General features: G+C 36.3%; 1 protein-coding gene across 2 annotated transcripts in view; it reads left to right on the top strand.

The window, feature by feature from the left end:
* The window catches only part of Cals (calsyntenin 1), a 485,573-nt gene that overhangs the window by 391,238 nt on the left and 76,242 nt on the right, over positions 1 to 18,093 (top strand). For both annotated transcript variants that reach the window (XM_090387185.1, XM_090387184.1), the window contains exon 7: positions 10,651 to 10,917. In XM_090387185.1, coding sequence (XP_090243311.1) covers positions 10,651 to 10,917 — 267 coding nt within the window. The remainder of the gene's footprint in view (positions 1 to 10,650; positions 10,918 to 18,093) is intronic.

The following is an 18,093-nucleotide window of genomic DNA, read 5'->3' as shown; positions in this document are numbered from 1 at the left end:
GGGTTTTAATAAGTCAACAACGCGACCGCTTTCACTTTCCTTTAAATTGTTTTTTTTTTTTTTTTTTCCCCCACCTATTTTTTTGACAAGCAACATCTTCCAAAATCCCCAGTTAAGCCTCTTGTGTAATTTTCAAGCAGGTTTGTTGAGAAGAATTTTATCAGATACTAAACGGAAGTTATCTTCCTAAAGTGTTCTTGTGTCTCCCTCGATTTTACTCCGTTTGATACTGATCAAAATCGGTACATGATTCCATCTTCCTCAAGAATTTGTTTAGCTATGAACTGGCTTAAATCTCTTCGTCTTGTTTTTTCTTGTCTCATATGACTACTTGGACCGATGGGGGAAATTCCTTAATGTTTACCGTAATTTTTTTTTTTTTAACAAGTTTGGAAATCACATTTTTCTTAATTTTTTTTTTAATCTAGAACACAAGTCGCTCAGCAACATTTCCCATCTTGCATCATATTTCCACTTTATTCGATATTTAATACGCCCTATGTATTAGTCAGATTTCTCACTGTTTTTTTTTTTTTTTTTTTTTTTGCTTAATTAAAATCGAAGTCATAAATCAGTGGTGAATTATGTGTGATAATGACAAATTTACGATCAGCATTTCCCTCAGTGATTACAAGATTAAAAATAGTCCTGAACTCTGTAGCTTAAAGCCTCGTTCTAAATATAAGATTAGCGCAAGTAGCTGTCATCGTAGTTCGGTAATAAGAGCAAATTACCATTTCACTTTCTGATTATTTTATTTATTTTTATTTTATTTTATTTTTTTTTTTTTTTTCAGTCCTAGAATACGCTGATTTACCACCAAAGACAATTTTTATTCTAAAAAGAGTAATTCTCGCGTTTTGGTATTTGTAATTAATCACATTATAGTGACTACCTCGCGATTAATAGCAGAAGCAATGCAACCATCCGGTTAAGTGAAAGGGATTTCGTGGTTGTGCCCAGTCATAGCGTTAATTCAAATGCTTAAAAATGATAAAATTTAAAAACCGTTTCTCTCTTTTGTGTTCAAGCACATCTATCATTCTTACCGTGTGCGTTTGGTAGCCGTGAGTTCACGAGCATTAATTTCTCTCTTTCCTTCCCAGTTATGCGATATTTAAGCCGTAGAGGTTATTGTGTCCCTGGTGTGTCAGAAATCTAGGTCAGATTATCTGCCAACCTTGGGTGTGGTTTTCAGGAATGCAAACTTTTACAGATGGCTTACAGCTACACGAAAATGGATAGTACAGTTGATGTTCAGTTAGTACAGCAGTTGAATGAATTGTCATAGTCAATATATGAGTGAAAATATTTGAACTGACTCGTTCATTTTAACGGACTGTGCTACTACTAACAACTTTATCTAAAATCGACCAGTCTGGGACTCGGGTAATACACAAAGAATAGCAATAAATATATAGCTAACATGCAGTTTTAATGGGCATCACTTAATAAAATACTGGAATCAGGACGGTGTGAATGAGAGCTATCATGGTGAAAATTGTCGATAACCAAATCCCGCACTCAAAAAACCGTGTGAAAAGGCAGGCAGGCAAATGGTAAAATCAGAATTCAAAATAGGCTATATGACTCCAGACAGTGCATTTCATGTATTTAATGATGGGTTTAATTAATTAAACCCATCATTAAATACATGAAAATATCGTTGCATATACAAAATAATATTAAGCATTCTCAATGAACAAAAGCAAATAATTTCTGTCATTTGTTCGGTATAATAACAAAAGTTTTCAATTAGAAAAAACGTATGTGTGTTCGAGAGAGAATGGTCTTTCTGCTTCAGCTGAGGTAACTGGAGTATACATACTAAGACAAGTTTCAGTTACCGGATTCACATCAGTTTCAACAGGATTACTTTCAGTAACGTTGAAAATGTTTTTTTATTTCCACTCTATCACATTTTTCACCAGAAACGCAACCCCTATCATCTGGAACAGTTAATTTTAGTCAAAGATCTCACCTAAGTCCCATCCGAGCTCCCGCCCCCCCCAACGATATAATTGTATCGAAAGTTTAAAAATATCACACTCACCAGGTGCCGCGCAATACATCAAAAAACATACAAGTTGTGCCTGAAAAGTTTTAGGACTGATGTTTTTTAACGATACTACTAGCACTATACATGGGCTACTGTTGAATTTATTCACGATCAAGTCTGAACTTGTTCTGTGCCAAGTTTCACCAGTGTGCACAAAGGCGTTATACTGGAAAGTCGTGTTTAAGTTGGCGCAGTAAAATCACATCGTCATGGATGGAGGACCGAGCAAAGTGGCGATAAAATGTTGTTTTAAAGCCGGAAAAAATTCGACTGAAACAGTTGCAATGGTGAGTGCAAATTATGGACATGAATCACTATCACAATCCAACATTTTTCGCTGATATGGGTGGTTCCGTGAAAGGTGGGAAGATGTTCGGACGATACGCGGAGTGGTCGCCCGTCCCGGTTTCGCACGGACTCGACCGTCGAAAACCTTCCGCAGCTGTTAATGGAAGATCATTGCCTATTGCTCCGAATGATAGCAGACCAGCTTCACATCAGCAAGGATACTGTGCGTTCGAATTTTCTCGAAGATTTAAAAAAAGAAAAGTGCGCTCGCACTATATACTGCATGCATTGACAGTAAAACGAGTTGCTGCTTGTCGAGATTTGATTGAGATGGCGGGCAATGGGCCAAACTTTAAAAAAAAATAATCATAACTGGTGATGAATCCTGGTACTATGCGTACGAATCCGAAACAAAAAGACAATCAGCTGCTTGGGTTGGAGAAAATTCGCTGTGGCCGAAGAAACTGTTTCCAAAAGGTTTTTTTTTTTTTTTTGTCAAGGTGTTGTATGGACTGGCTTAGATGTGTTCCAAAAAAAAAAAAAAAAAAGTGATATCGTTGTGCACGTTGGCACTAATACCGGAAGGTATTATTGCCAACGTGCACAACATCACTCCTCTGCAAACTAATACCTTCCAGTATTAGTTTGCAGAGGAGTGTTGTCCTTCTGGTATTTGTACTGGAAGGACAGACGACCAACTCTGAATTTTGCAGAGGAGTGATGGACAAACTGTTGAAAATAATTCGGTGTGTTAGGCCAGACGCGGCCGAGCCAGGTGAGTGATTCTTGCTTCACGACAGTGCACCTTCACACAACGCGACTATTGTCAAGCAATTTCTCACACGGAAAGGGTTACAGTGCTTCACCATTCCCTGTATTCTCCGTATTTGACACGTGCTCCTTATTTTATGTTCTCTAAAGTGAAATCCCCCCCCTGGAAGGGGCACCATTTTGACAGCATATCAGATATTCAAACTAGCGTGACGGGGGAGTTAAACAGAGTTCATGTGATCAGTTCCACAGAGCCATCCAGAAACTACGATAGTGCAAAGAGGTGTATCGAGTTAAGAGGGATGTTCTTTGAAGATTATATGGTAACAAATTTTTCCCTTGAGATTTCTATTGTTTATGAATGTAGTCTTAAATTTAAAAATTTTCAGACAATACCGTGTGTGTATGTTCAAAAAGTCGCCTTTTTTTTTGATAACCCTAATATCATTTCTGCATCGTTGACGGTTTTATTATTTGACAAAAATAGTGCCTGCCTACACAAAATATCGTTAATATGGTTAATTGTACAAACAGTTTAGCTAAATGTATCCTTGTTTGGGTTTTCAGCTCTATGATCAGTGTTATTTCTAATTAAAATGCATGTTTTTACAGGTCAATCTTGCAGGCTAAGCAACCGAGCCCCAGTTTTCGGAAAATGAAGTACTGTGCTTTCCTTCTACCCTTTTCCATTCTAAGTTTTTCGTTCCAAACTGCCCCACGAAGTATTTCTCTTAAATATTAATGAAATAAATTCAAAAATGAGCTTGTTTGTTTGTTTTCCCTGATGCCATGGAATCAGAGGATTTCTTATAACTAATTTTTAAAAAAAGCATCAAGTAGGGACATAAAATTTTGAAGCAAATTAAAAACTAAATCAGGCAAGTAATTAATGATATTTCTTTAGTATATATATGTATTTTTTTTATTTCTGTGCACTGCGATCGACTTATATATGACTGACTCGTTTTTGAACTACACGCATTTTGTACGAGAATTATTTTCTTCCCATAATGTTCCCGCTCCAATCTAAGTTTAAGCAGGAAAACTAGAAATTTTTATTTAAAAACAAAAGGTTTTTCATAGTCTGTGATTTTATTTAGAAAATTAAATGAAGAATTGTTCCGATGTACCTTTTTAATCACCGAGTCCCAGAGCGGCCATCAATATTTATTAAGACAAAATAAAGATTGAGAGATATCGGCAAACAAACATTTGCTCCGTTCCCTGTTTTTCTGTCGTACCACCATGCATACTTAATCGATAACCAATCGATACGTACCTTGGTTTATTATTATAGATTCAGATTTCCCCGGTGGAGCCAAGCATTTAGAATGCCTTAATCCTTTCCGCATTTCGCAACTTCTTAAAAAATATAATACAAAGCAGTAATTTCCCTCGGTTTTATTTTTAGTTGCTTGTTTTATTCACCATTTTATTGAAGGATTTAGAATTGATCAAAGTTTCGTCAAATCAAACTACTTTTAGTTAGATGCAATGAATTTTCGCTTTGATTTTTATGCAGAAAATATTTATACACTGTTTTGTGAGACTGTGTGTAATATTATGCACAAATGCAAATATACTAATGATGTGTTATTAGTTAATTAACTATAAAAATATTATGCCTACGTAGAAGCACTGTACTACTGGTAGAAAATTTGTACAAATCCAAAGTAGCAGTGGAAGTAACAGTTACAGCATTTCTTAGATGCACTGTAAAACGCCTAATGTAACTGTCGATCGCTGCAGTGATCCTTCTCTTCAAGTCGTACACATCAGTTGGTGGTTGGAGGAACGGGCTTATTTTTCTAGTATATATAGACATAACCCTGCAAAAAGTACAGTGGTGATCACAGAATTGGACGTGCTCGCATGCCCTGCTCATCCACTTAGAAAGTTACGAGTCAAACATCTAACCACCTTATGGAGGTGAAGGGATGTGTCATCTTGTTGGCAGAACACTGTTGCCGGATCATCCTGAGCAGTTTACAGGATATGATAATTCTATAGCAAATCTCGATACGGACCAGTGATTATTGTTTCTGTGGAAAAGAATGGGCCATACATCTTTCTCCACCTTGCTACACAAAGCACTTTAACTTTTGGACTGTCTTGGACGCGTTCCAAAAAAAAAAAAAAAAAGTGATACTGTTGTACACGTTGGCACTAATATTAACAGTAGGGAGAGCTGAGGATTTAAATAAATACTCTTTATTGTACAACGAGAAAAATGAACGCTACTGTTGCACTTCACTTACTTAACAAGTATAGGGAAATGGGAAAAGTCGCGAGTTAGGATTAAATTTGAATGTGTCTGCAATTCTGCCCAGACACGATAAGAGAGAGTACATGTTTCAAAGTCTTATCAATCAGTTTGGCCCTGTAGACACTGCAAGGCTCGTGGGATAGAATGTTTCTCAGCGTGGTCTGCGCTTGTTAACATGAGAGACTGCTTTACAGGGATGGGATACAGTTAAATAGAAGGGGTGCAAAGATATTTGCCGATGCTATCGAGGCAGTGTTAGGTGGGTCGGAAAACTGCTAGCTTGGGGGAGGATACATAACCTAATAGATTAACTAGATCCATAGGCAGGGGTGAAAGTGATTCTTGCACTGCTTCTATTGGAGAACATGTAGCAACCTAGAAAGCAAGGTGTGGGGGATATAAGTGCTGCTGTGTGTAATCATGGAACAAGTAAATATATGGGCTGTGTTAGGGTAACTAAGAATAAGAACAAGTGCACGTATATTTGCGTGTGCGCTAATACTAGGAGCATTGTAAGGTGTAAGGTATATTGATGTCATGCGGCACCAGGGGTTTCCCCCATCTCCGCGTTGCTTTCATTGTGGGTGTACCAGTTTGCTGGGAATGCCAGAGATTTAAAAGTGTGTGGGTATTGTACATGTGTAATGTCGTTGTTCATCTGGTCATTTAGCCGCTGGACTCCTGTTGGAGCCCAACGTTAGGAGCATTGTAAATACAGTTGATGAATTTGAAGTACTGATTAAGTCATCAAATGCAGACATTGCAGGAATATCATAGACATGGTGTCACTCAGATCGCCACCCAAGCTCTTGCCTATATGCGACTCAATCTCATCTGCGTTGTTACTTTATTTTATGCTCTTAGTTAAGAAGCATATTAAATCTAAGACAGTTCATCCAGTCGACATGAGTGGCCAATGCAATGTTGAGTCAGTTTTATGTAACATAAACACCGAGACAACGAAAATAAGAATTACCGATGTGGAATTTACTTAAAGGTTTCCAGTTCTTCGTTGTTAATGAAGAACTGGAAAACTTTAATCAGGATTGACTAATGTCTTTCAACTATAAAGTAAAAAAGTAAAAGTAAACTGCAGCCATTATTAATCCACTGCAGGATGGAAGCCTCCTCAACGATTCATGTTGAGGGAAATGGACCATAATCTGCCACGCTGGTCCAGTGCGGGTTGGCAGATCGACTGTATTTAGCAGCCAGGGGCTTGAACCCCGTCTACTCAAAGAGCATATGCTACTACACGCCCACTCGGCTACGGAGGCCTGTCTTTCAACTATACTTAACGTTTACTTGCTAATCCTCAGTTCTTTATTTCAAGTAATAAATAATCAGCAGCTTGATTACACACTTAACCCATCTGTGTATAAGTAATTACTTTTCAATCTTTCATTAAATTAAAATTTTTATAAATTTTAATGTATTATACTCTGATTCTCAGCTTTCCTGCCCGTGTTTGGGACCTTCGCGCCCAGTGGATGAGAAATATGTAAATAAATTCGCATAAATATATGTAAAATGTAAAGATGGATTGTCGTTTTTCTATTACTCCTAAATGGGCATGCAGTGGAACACCACAGATTACTAAAGTTGCTGTTCTCTATTGCTATTCTACCTGCGTTATTGTTAGAATAGTGAACGTAATTGCTGAAATACGATATTGCACAGGACACACGTCATAAAAATGTTTCCTTTACAAATATATATAAACTACATAACAATGTTTCCTTTACAAATATATAGAAACGGAAGATAGCGGTAAAAAACTCGAAACATAAGAAGGAATTTGCTGCTACCCGTTTAGCTGTTGTTGAGTTGAAGTATACAATTCTTTCTTGTAATACGATGCTACATACCTTATTTTAATTTCTTTAATTTGGATGTTATTGCAGGATTTCTCGTTCAACAATCGGTTTAAAATAATAACCCAAAGCCAATTCGTTTAATCGCAATGGAAGAAGGTAGATGACTTTCATCAACCGGTGAAATACCACCACTTTGCTTATTGGAGACTTGAAGTGGCGAAAGCCATGTTTAGTCTCTAGAGCAAAGTTTCCGGCATCCCCCTCTCCCCATACTTTTCCTTCAACCCGTGCACGGTACTAAGTACTATAGGTTTTGATACCTTTCGTGTTTGGGGTTCTCATAAAAAAAAAAAAAAAAAAAAACTATTTGTGGTTATTTAGCTCACAAGGCGAGTACACGATCATGCCATCTTTGTTGTTGGAAATTTTTCCCGACCACCTAGCGGTGGATCCAGAAGCTACCTGAATCACACATCCCACCCAGCCCATACTGATCCGCGCCTGCTACCTTTTTAATTTCAAGTATTTGACATTCAGTTGATTGATAAATAAAGTTGAGTCACAATGACGAAGTTATCATACTGCCAGGTCCGACAACGCTGAGGTGGGGGGGGGGGATAGCTCTTACTAGTTGAATTATTAAAATGCAGAGTTCACTATTCCTTTTTTTTTTTATCGAATTAATTCGGAACTAATATAGAAAGCGGGAAATACTGATAGAATAAAAATGTAGAAAATCAGAAACAAGACATATACATTTAACATAGGTGAGGATTGTTTTAATCTCAGACCACGGAGACTAATATGGAAAGGTAAAGCGCAATTATTGATAAGAAGCAACGCAGACTTTTTCTCTTGATACGAGAGTGGTCAAAAAGTTCTGAGAACCGAATATAAAAGACATAGGTGCAATTTTTTTTTATTATTTATTTATCTTTTTATTTTTCAATTGTGTTTACTCCGAAGTACAATAGACTTATTGTATTTAATCTGAAAAAAGGGCAGTTCTTAAAAAAAATTAAGATTTGTAATGAAACCAGGCTTCCAGGTTTCCACAGCTGCTTTTAGTTCTTCGTCATCTTTAAAATTAGTTTCACGAAGATGAGACTTGAGGTTTCTGAATAAATAATAGGCACTTTGGGTCAGAGCTGTACGGGGGGGGCTAATTATTAAAATTCACATTTTATCGTCTGTAGCCTGGGCTTTGTGCATGGGTGCATTATCGTGGAGAAGCAAAATCCAAAGACCCAACATTTTTCCTGTATTGCAGCTTTTAACTTTGGCATAAGGCTGGCAAAGTATTCCTCTGTTATTGTGGTTGTAGGTACAAGGTAATCAGTTAATAACAATCGTTTTACGTTCCAGAAAATGGGGGCACACTTTTCCAGCTGATAGTTAGGTTTTACATTTTTAGCGGGGGGGGGGGGATCCCTTGCGCTTCCACTGCATAATTTCTAATTTGGATTCAGGACCATAAAATTGTACCCAAGTTTCATAACCGGTCGCCAAACGGTATAAAATTCACTTTGATGGAAAGGTTTCTGGGATCCCATCTTGCACAAACTTTGGACATTTCTAAATGTCTATATTTTGTTAAAATGTTCCCATGGGAAATAAGTACTTCTTCAAGTTCAGATACTTTAATCTCTCTCTCTCTCTCTCTCTCTCTCTCTCTCTCTCTCTCTCTCTCTCTCTCTCTCTCCCAGCGATGGCAATTGTTTCAGAATTGAGTGCTTCAGAAGCAGCCCAGACCTTTGATCATCCTCAATTAATTCTCGTCCACTTTTGAACTCTACTAACCATCTTAAAACATTAGCATAACCCAGAACTTTTTGACCACTTCGCATTCTCGGTTTTTGAATTTGGTGTATTACTGCCTGGTCATTTTGCTTCATTTGAGGAATACTTCATCCTCGCGAAGTTTAAAATAAATCGGAGATGAAACGATCATGTATTCCTCTTGTCAGTGAAGTTCAAAGCAAGATCATGAAATATTTTCATCTGTTATGCTGGACAAACAGGCCTTTTCGCAAATACGAAAATAAATTTTCTCACTGCCCGCTCTAATATAACCTTGCTGGATTAGTTGCCTAGGAAATATTTCATGTCCTTATGCGGATCAAGGAGCACAGATCATTCGAGATTCCAAACTGCTTCAGTGATGTAATTACTAATAATAATATATATATTCTCTCTATAGTTCGCCTTCGTATTAACAAGAGTCATCTCCGTACACACTACGTTTTGCTCATTCTAGCACTGAAGATATCTAAACGTACGTCCACACCGCTACTACCAGATGAAACGTGACCGGTGTTGTAGGCGGTCATGGTTTATAAAGTAAGATAACATTTGCTACTGTATTTAGTGTACACCCGTAAGTTCATGTACCCAACCTGTCAAAGCCAGTGGAGTTCGAGATTAAGCTGCAATTCGAAGCTCGCGTTTTAATAGCCGTTTAAAGCGCACTTAAAGCTAATAGTCAGTTAATTTTAGTAATTGCTTGACCATTTTCTAAGTGCCTAATGGACGCCGAAATTTGTAGCTTTAATAAGCTTCATTTTAAAATCTTGGCAAAGTACTAGATATGGTAAGCGAGGTGTATATGAAGAAAGTAACAAGTTTTCTTTCTTTATTTTTTGCATTTCCACTTAAAATAAATTTGTTCTTCACTGAGATGGTTGTAGAACGAACAAAAGGTGTTTGCATTAAAAATAGTTGGAATGGAGTGTAGCTTAATTGAACGAGGATAAGCAGAACGAAACTAACTTATCACTTAAAGCTAAAAATGTAACTGTATAAACTTGTGTCGTTGTTGGAGTTCTCGAGTCAGTTTAACCGTCGCTGAGATAAAAGAAAATAAGATTGCCGCAAGCAGTTTCCGGTTAATAAAATTAAATAAAATACTAAGGAATGCATTTATGTTTCATGGTGGTTAACAACACTAGGTTTGATTATCCTCGGGAGATTCTCAGGCCTTGGAAGAAAGGTTAAATCGAATCAGTATGCTTTCAGTTAATGAGGTTGCGCAGTGTTTCCTTTTGAAATCTAACAGTAGCGTGCAATAGACTTAGAAACATTAGAAAGTTTTGGCCTTTTGAAAAATTATTCAAACCTAATTACCACATCCACGTCCTATCCTTCTTTAATAGGAGAAATGTTAAGACCAGTAATTGATCGTTTCCATTTATTGCAGAACTAGTACTAATTGCAGAAACGATCCTGTAAGGAAATTACGCATGTAATCTGTCGAATATTTAGATGCTTTATCATTTTTCTCCTTAAAGAGATGCATTTTGTTATAATTATCCTGCAGCCAAACTCTATTTATGGGTTCCATCTTTTAAATTAGTATATGGTTGCTTGCATATGTATACTATATTGTTTTTCTTTCTTTATATTAGCTTTATCCTGTTGTTAATGTAAATTTGTATATCTCTCTTGAATAGGTGCCAGTTCTGATAGTGTGGATCTACTTCCTAGTCCTGGAATCGGAGCTGAGTGGACACGTAGTTTACCAACAGACGATGGACACGAGAGCGACCAAATATATGAATTTGATGGAGCCACAAATGCTGTAGTTATTCCCCAAACCACTCTAAACCACAACCTAACTAACAATTTTACGGTAGCATTTTGGATGAAGCATGAACCATATCCGGATCCCAACAACACACATGCTAAGGAGCATATTATCTGTAATGCAGATGATCACAGTGAGTGGTTTTTATTGTTGTTGCTGTTAGGTTTTTATCTTCTTGGTATTTTAAAATGCATCTTACTGAGTTTTTGGAGATGAGGATACATGATTTCTGTTAGTGGTTTCAACGAAAGGGGATTCCAGACCGGGAAATCTGTAATCCTGTTTTCATGGTTTCTTTTGAAGAGTTATTTTTTCGTTGTAAAATTACGTAAATATAGAGGAATTAGTGAATTGCCATTATTACTATCTGCTGTGTCTTCTGTTTGTCACAAAGGATCTGTAAAACACTGGTAGTATTTCAATTTTTATTAAAAACGTCCAGAAAGAAATAAGTGTACATGTACTGCAAAAAAGTTAAATGAATCTTATTGTGAGGCTTATGCAGGGATGTGTCTTTTCATCAGTTAATTAGTAATTAATGAAAAGTTGAGTAATTATTTACTTTTGATTTCTATTATAAACAGAGGATCGGACAATATCACATACGTTTATATGTTTATTACTTTTATAGGCATTCTATGCTATTTATTATTGTGATGTCCAGAAGCTTACACTTAGGAGCTTGGATTTAGAATAGATCAAACTCTACTTCGGTTTCCTATGGGTGTCCGATTCATTAAAAGATTTTAAAGTTTTTTAAGAAAATTCAAGGATAGAAATTAAAAGATATCATCTTTTATTTATTTATTTTAAGTACAGAAGACTTCAGTGCGTCGCTTTATCAGCAAATATTGCCAATTATAACAATGTTTATTCGCAAAACAGTTTTCTTTATTAGAAAACCTTTTTGATGTTGAAGCTTCTTTTCACAGGATGAAAGGCACTTTAAGAGCAATATAAAGAGACTAGGGGGGGGGGGGGAGAAACAAGTTAAAAAAAAATCTGTCTTACACATGCTGACAAGCCATTAACGAGTTTTGGAGGCACTGCAAAACTCATACACTTGATGCAAGCTACCGGTCATTTTTACTCCATTAGTGGTTTCTTAAAAGCATGAAACTACAGCCTTATGGCGATAATTAGAGGCGCGGTGTACGTACACTTAAAGGCTCCGGTAACCATCTGTCACACCTTGATGTTTTTCGCCAGGCCCAACTTAACACGAAGAAAGGTAGGTAGATTAACATGAGGCAGTGCAACTCCTAATACTTATTAGCAGATATGTGGAAGACGAATTAGCCATGTTCGTAGCTAACACCTCTCCAATATATACTAAAGTTACAAAAAATCGTTGAGGTGTTAAATAAAACCAGCAGCTGTCACCTGAGAGAGAGAGAGAGAGAGAGAGAGAGAGAGAGAGAGAGAGAGAGAGAGAGAGAGAGAGAGACAACGAGCGCAACTGTGTAACAAAAAATTGACACGACAGACAAACTAGTTTCCACCACCGAAATTCGAGAGATGGAAAATTCAAGTCAGGTGGAGGAGGAAAGCAAAAATTGTTCTGTTATGCGTGACAGTGTTGCCTCGAAGTACTGCGGGGAAAGGATAGAGATGAGTTTAGTACGAAGAATCAAGTTACTAAGTCGTTCAATGGCCCTGGCGATGCAAAAATTATTTTCCGGTTACATTAAAAGAAATTTAGAATTCTAAACTTTTAGAAAAGTTAAAAGAACTTTGCGTGAATTATTAATTAAACAAAAAATTGAATTAGCCGTATTGGTTGTAAAAAGAAAATAATGATAAATTTCGGCAAGAGAATCTCGGAAAAACTTCATTTATTCTTACAATCCATCTATTTGTTGATACCATTTCAAAAGCAGCTTTGCATTTCTAGCAAGATCCAACTATTTTCCATATTGTCATTGGCCGGTAGGCTACCGTTTATACTAAACTAACAACCCAATTCTTATGCAAGGAAAATAAGTAAATAAAAATTTTCCGAACAAAAAAAATTGTTATGAAACCGGTATTCAGTTCCCACTGGTTCTTCTCAGCAAAAACATATCCATATGAAACTTATTTTATTTATGGAAGAGTTATATCTGTATGCGCAATATTATGTGATTATTTTCTGAGTGGAAAGCTTACAGAGGAGAGAAAGACAGTAAACAGAGATATGAACGCTATAGTTGAAAAACTATGAGATTTACTGAAATGTGGAATAGCAGTATGATATTATAGTACACTCTGACTGCTTTTCGTCGACTCGATTTTCTCTCTGTAGCGTGCTTTAATGATTAAGGTGTAATTTGGACAGGTTTTGGATTTTTCAGTAGAAACTTTAATCGCCAGCCATTCATAATTTAATTAAAAGGCAAGTTTTCTTTACTGAGAAGAGTTGAAAGCTTTCTGTGTAAAAAGGATTAGATGAAATATTATACGATATATATTATTGAAACAGAAAAGAAAAATAAATAAATAAAAACTGTTAAAAAGAACATACATTTACCATACACCAAGTTTCGAAATCTGCCACAAAATTACACTGTTTTTGATCTCTTTAAAATGTTGAAATTATACACATATGTTATCCACAGCGCGCACACTGTGGATAGCACGATATCAAATAACTTATTTCATACATAATGAAATAAGTTATTTAATATACGCAAGAACCTTTTGGTTTCTGTGCATCCGTCATATTGCCATTTATTCCTCCCACCAGCGTATGGCGACAAACATAATATCCAGTGCTTAAGCTCCAGTATACGGTATATGAGGATAGCCTATGTGATTTGTATGAAAATAATAATTGCCAGAATTCTGTTGGTTCTATTTTAATAAAATTTGAGAAGGCTCCACAAATTGTTCTAAAAGAGCCAAATGTAAAATTCATGAAGATTCATCCACTGGGAGTCGCGTTATTACATGCGGACGAATAAGCAGACATGGTAAAGACAATAGATGCAATATGCATATATGCTAACGCCCCTAACAATACCCATATTAGGGGAAGTCCAAAACTCTAAATCAGAGGTTCCCAAACTTTCTCGGTTCACGGCGCCCTTATTACAGTATCTCAGTAATTTTTTCACGATGCCCCTAGGCCAAAAGGACCTAACTACTTAATAAAAGGAACCTAACAGTTCCTTTTATTAAGTAGTTAGGTCCAAACAACTTATATAAGTAATGTTGAAACTGTGGTAATATTGACACTGTGAGCCACCTCGAGCTAGTAGTTCGCGCGGTGTCCGACAGATGTCGAGTATCGCTGTGTTTCCCTCTAAATTTTAAATTATCCCTGTGAGTTCGCTCCGGCGCACAGTGTTTTTTTTTTTTTTTTTTTTTTTTTAAATGACAACCCCAACCACGAGAAGTATTAGAACCTATAGTACTTAGTACCGTGCTTGGATTGGAGGTTGAAAGAAGATATTTGTTGACATTGGACTTGAACTTCTGTAGACTGTAAATTTCAGGAAATACGTATGAAGCAAGGTTGTTCCAGAAAACGGCAGTTTAATGAATAAACGAGGAAGATGAAAAGTTGGTTCTGTGAGTTTGAAGTTGGACAGTAAATGGATGTTGGCTGGCGGCGGCACGTGTTCGGACTGTTTTGAAAGAGAGAGTGGGAATTATAGAAGCCAATTCAGAAGAACAGTGCCCATGAAGGTATCTGTAGAAAAGGCACGCAGCAGAAACAGTACGTCTATGAGTGGAGAGACTCTGTTAGAGATGATCATTAATTAACCTAATTGCTCTCTTCTGAATGGAATCTAGAAACCTGAGAGAGGTTTTGGGGGCACCGCCCCAGATGTGGGAAGAATATTCCATGGCAGGGCGAATTTGCGATTTGTAAGGAGTGAACAACTGTTTGAAAGAAAAGTAACGCCGGGAACGAAAGAGAAAACCAAGTTTTTTAGATGCAGAGGAAGCAATATTTGTAATATACTTGTATCAAGACAGGTTAGAAGCAGGATAATTCCCAAAAGAGATATATCATCATGCCTAGAAATTGGAGTGTCACCAAAGATAAGCATAAGTAGCAGAAGAATCCTTTTTGCGTGATATAAGACAAGACTGAGTTTTGGAAGGTTTGAAATCAATTAAGTTGTCTTTGCCCCACTGGAGAATTACCTGGAAATCAGCATTTAAGAAATTGGTAGCAGATCGAGAAGTTGAAGCTGATTGAGCAGGGCAAGGTTTCTCAAACTGGAAAGTGGAATGCAATGTGCTATCATCGGCAAAACTATGGATAGGATTTCGACTCAATGGAAGGAGGTCATTAATATAAAAGAATGGGGGAAAGAACTGAAGCTAGTTTGGGAACGCTGCTCTAAATAATGAGTTTGTGTTTTAGCAAGCATCGTTCACTTTTAGACAGTACATATTAATTGCTCTTTCATAATTTATTGCTTGCGCATTCCTACCAAATCGGAATTCATACAAATTGTTTCGCTTGTTACAACTTATGGTGTATACTTGAATTCTAGTTGAGAGATAAACCAGTTATTTAGGAATATATTAACTTTCCTATAAGGGGGAAGAAAACCGCAGTAATCAGAGTATTTCCTTTCCTTCTATTCGTATATTTTAAGAATACAATAGCCAAATGTGTGTTTTTTTTTGTTTTTTTTTTCATTATATATTCCTTTTACTCGGTAAGTTCCGATAATTTTCCTTATTACAATTTCGTACCATTTAAAATTACAAGTTTTATGTAAGAAAAAAAGAGGTTGTAGTGACTTTAGCAATACGTATGAAACACGTTTGTAAGGTAGTTCGATTTTCTATTTACTTGTTTGTTTACCCTTCCAATTTTTTTGGCATAGGAGTTCGATTACACAGAGGATTGTGCAAATACGATGCTATAATAAAATGGTATCCTTCCATCCACTCATAAGCAATGGCGTCAGTATGTCCTATCACGAAGTCGTTTCGCATGATTACCATTAATTCCAACATAAAAACATTTTCTTCAGTCTGCAGTGTTTTTTTACGAACCTGAAGTTTAATAGAATGTTTTGTAAGCTTCCCTCGGCATATGCTCTGGATGGGTTAAATAGCTTAATGTACAATGGCTTGCCTTTCTGGGCGATATTAAAGTCTGTTTTATGTTTTTTTTTTTTTTTTTTTTCTTCTTATTCTATTTTTTCCCCCTTTTTTTCTCCTTAGCACATTGGCATTCCAAAAGCATCCTCGAAATGTGGGCGCAGCTTTCGGAAGTTTGAGAACTGTACAGTACAGCAACGTCAGGTGATTTCATTGTTCCGATGGAGAAAAGCAGGTGCCGGCAATATCGATTTTTTGGCTTGCCGTTCCTCTTTTCTTTTGCGAGGACAAAGACTGTTAGTTGCTCTTCATGCTCTTTATGGCTAACTGAACTTTCTTCGTAAATATTGCCCGTGAAAACTTGAAGTGTTTTATTATCATTTCCAACACTTTTTTCCCCCTCAAGGAATATTTTATTGATGCTGGAAGTGCATATGCAAATATACCAAATGTGAAGAGTTTGAAATTGCATTTATGTGTAGCCCAAATTACATAACTGACTAGTTGTTTTGTCCAAAATTTCAAATGTAATCTTGGAATATTTTATACGCATATGCCGTGAGATCGTACAAAACAGTGATAATTTTTTAAAAAAAATTATAATTTTAAATTAAATACAAGATCCACGTACAGCCCCATTTTAAATATGCCTGCCATTTTGTCAAATTTTCCTTTCCTAAATGGGTGGAAGACAGAATGAATAAGTAATAGCGATACATATAAAGTGTTAGTTTTAAAATAAAAGGCTACTTTTATTACCATATTTTACTTTATACAAAAGAACGAGCAAATTATTTATCTATTACTGCACTTTGCTTTATCTTACACCATTTACATGAGAATGCAGTGAAATAGTGGCAATTCCTTTAAGTAAATTCATTTAGCCTTGCTTTTCAGAATTCCTTTTCTATTATTTTTGTCAGTATCTCTCTTTTTAGCCTTCGTCTGGAATACGAGTATTTTTGTATTTTAAAAGAAGTAGATTCTTGCTCAGAAGTAGATTCATACGGTAAAACTTTCCCCTTTCAATTTTTGAAAATTCTCAATTTTGACTGCATTTCGTTTTTTGCAGATGATGTTCATATTTCCATTACTTTCTGCAAAGGAAATAACTACTCGCTAAAAATCATTTCGACCTGCCGTTACTGCTGACAGTGTAAACGAACACGTGATGATATTTGATATATATATAATCTAATGACGATATTAGCCTGGAGTTTATTATATTAACCCTAACGAAATGAGTTGGATTTTTAAATACGAAATTACAGTGTTTTCCGGACCATAACGCACGTTTTCTGCTGGAAAATGTTGCCCGAAACTCCCTCTGCATGTTATAGTCCGAAGATACACTTGGGGCATACTAGTATTTTTAGCTTCATCCGTGGCTAGAGAAAGTGTGGCCGAAGGTCCAGGTATCTTTCAGTGACCACTTCAGATGCACGTAACGGAGGCACAAAAGGGGAGGAAGGTACTTAATCATGGAGTTAGCTATAATTTCAGCAAGCCCTGGTCAACTGTAAAAATATATTTAATATGTAAGAATAAAAGAGCATTGTGGTCAAATCATGTATTCAGCCTGTTACTTGTCGTTTTACTATCCGAGGGAAAAAAAAAAAAATATATATATATATATATATTGAAGATAATTTTGGTCATCCATCTACCCATAAAAATACTAGTTGTAATCAAGAAGTTCGGAAGCTGAACCAATATTTGGGAAATGATGAAGCTTACCAATTCGGCTGTATCTCTTTCGAAGTAATCTCCTTGACACTGTAAATACCGATTCCAACGTTTCTACTTTTGGAAGAGTTCTTGATGGCTTATTTTATTTCTATTCGTCTGATTTTAATGAAATTTGGGAAGACGACAGATCGTTCTAAAAGGCCCAAATATAAAATTTCATTAAATCCATCGACTGGGAGCCGAGTTTATTACATGCAGACGGACACGTTGAAAACAAATAAGCTCTTTATGAATATATGCTAACACGCCTAATGAAAATTTACTTGAGCAAATTCTATAGAATAAATACTAGAACTCCCCCCCCCCCCTCCATATTTCTTATTTCTCAATTTAAAACTGATTTTCCTAAATTAAATCCACCGATATGATTAGAATTAATAAATAACAGTGATTGCGCGTTTCACATCTGCTTGAATTAAAAAGCATTTGATTTCTAAGCTATTATTAAATTGTTTTGCTTTAATATATTTCAATTTATTAGGCGCGTGTGTGTGTGTACACACGCCTAGAA

Source organism: Mastigoproctus giganteus, chromosome 13, assembly GCF_048544385.1.
Source record: "Mastigoproctus giganteus isolate SK-2022 chromosome 13, ASM4854438v1, whole genome shotgun sequence".
In the NCBI taxonomy this organism is placed as follows: domain Eukaryota; kingdom Metazoa; phylum Arthropoda; class Arachnida; order Uropygi; family Thelyphonidae; genus Mastigoproctus; species Mastigoproctus giganteus.
Note: the sequence above shows the minus strand (reverse complement) of the source record. Positions and strands in the feature narration are given on the sequence as shown.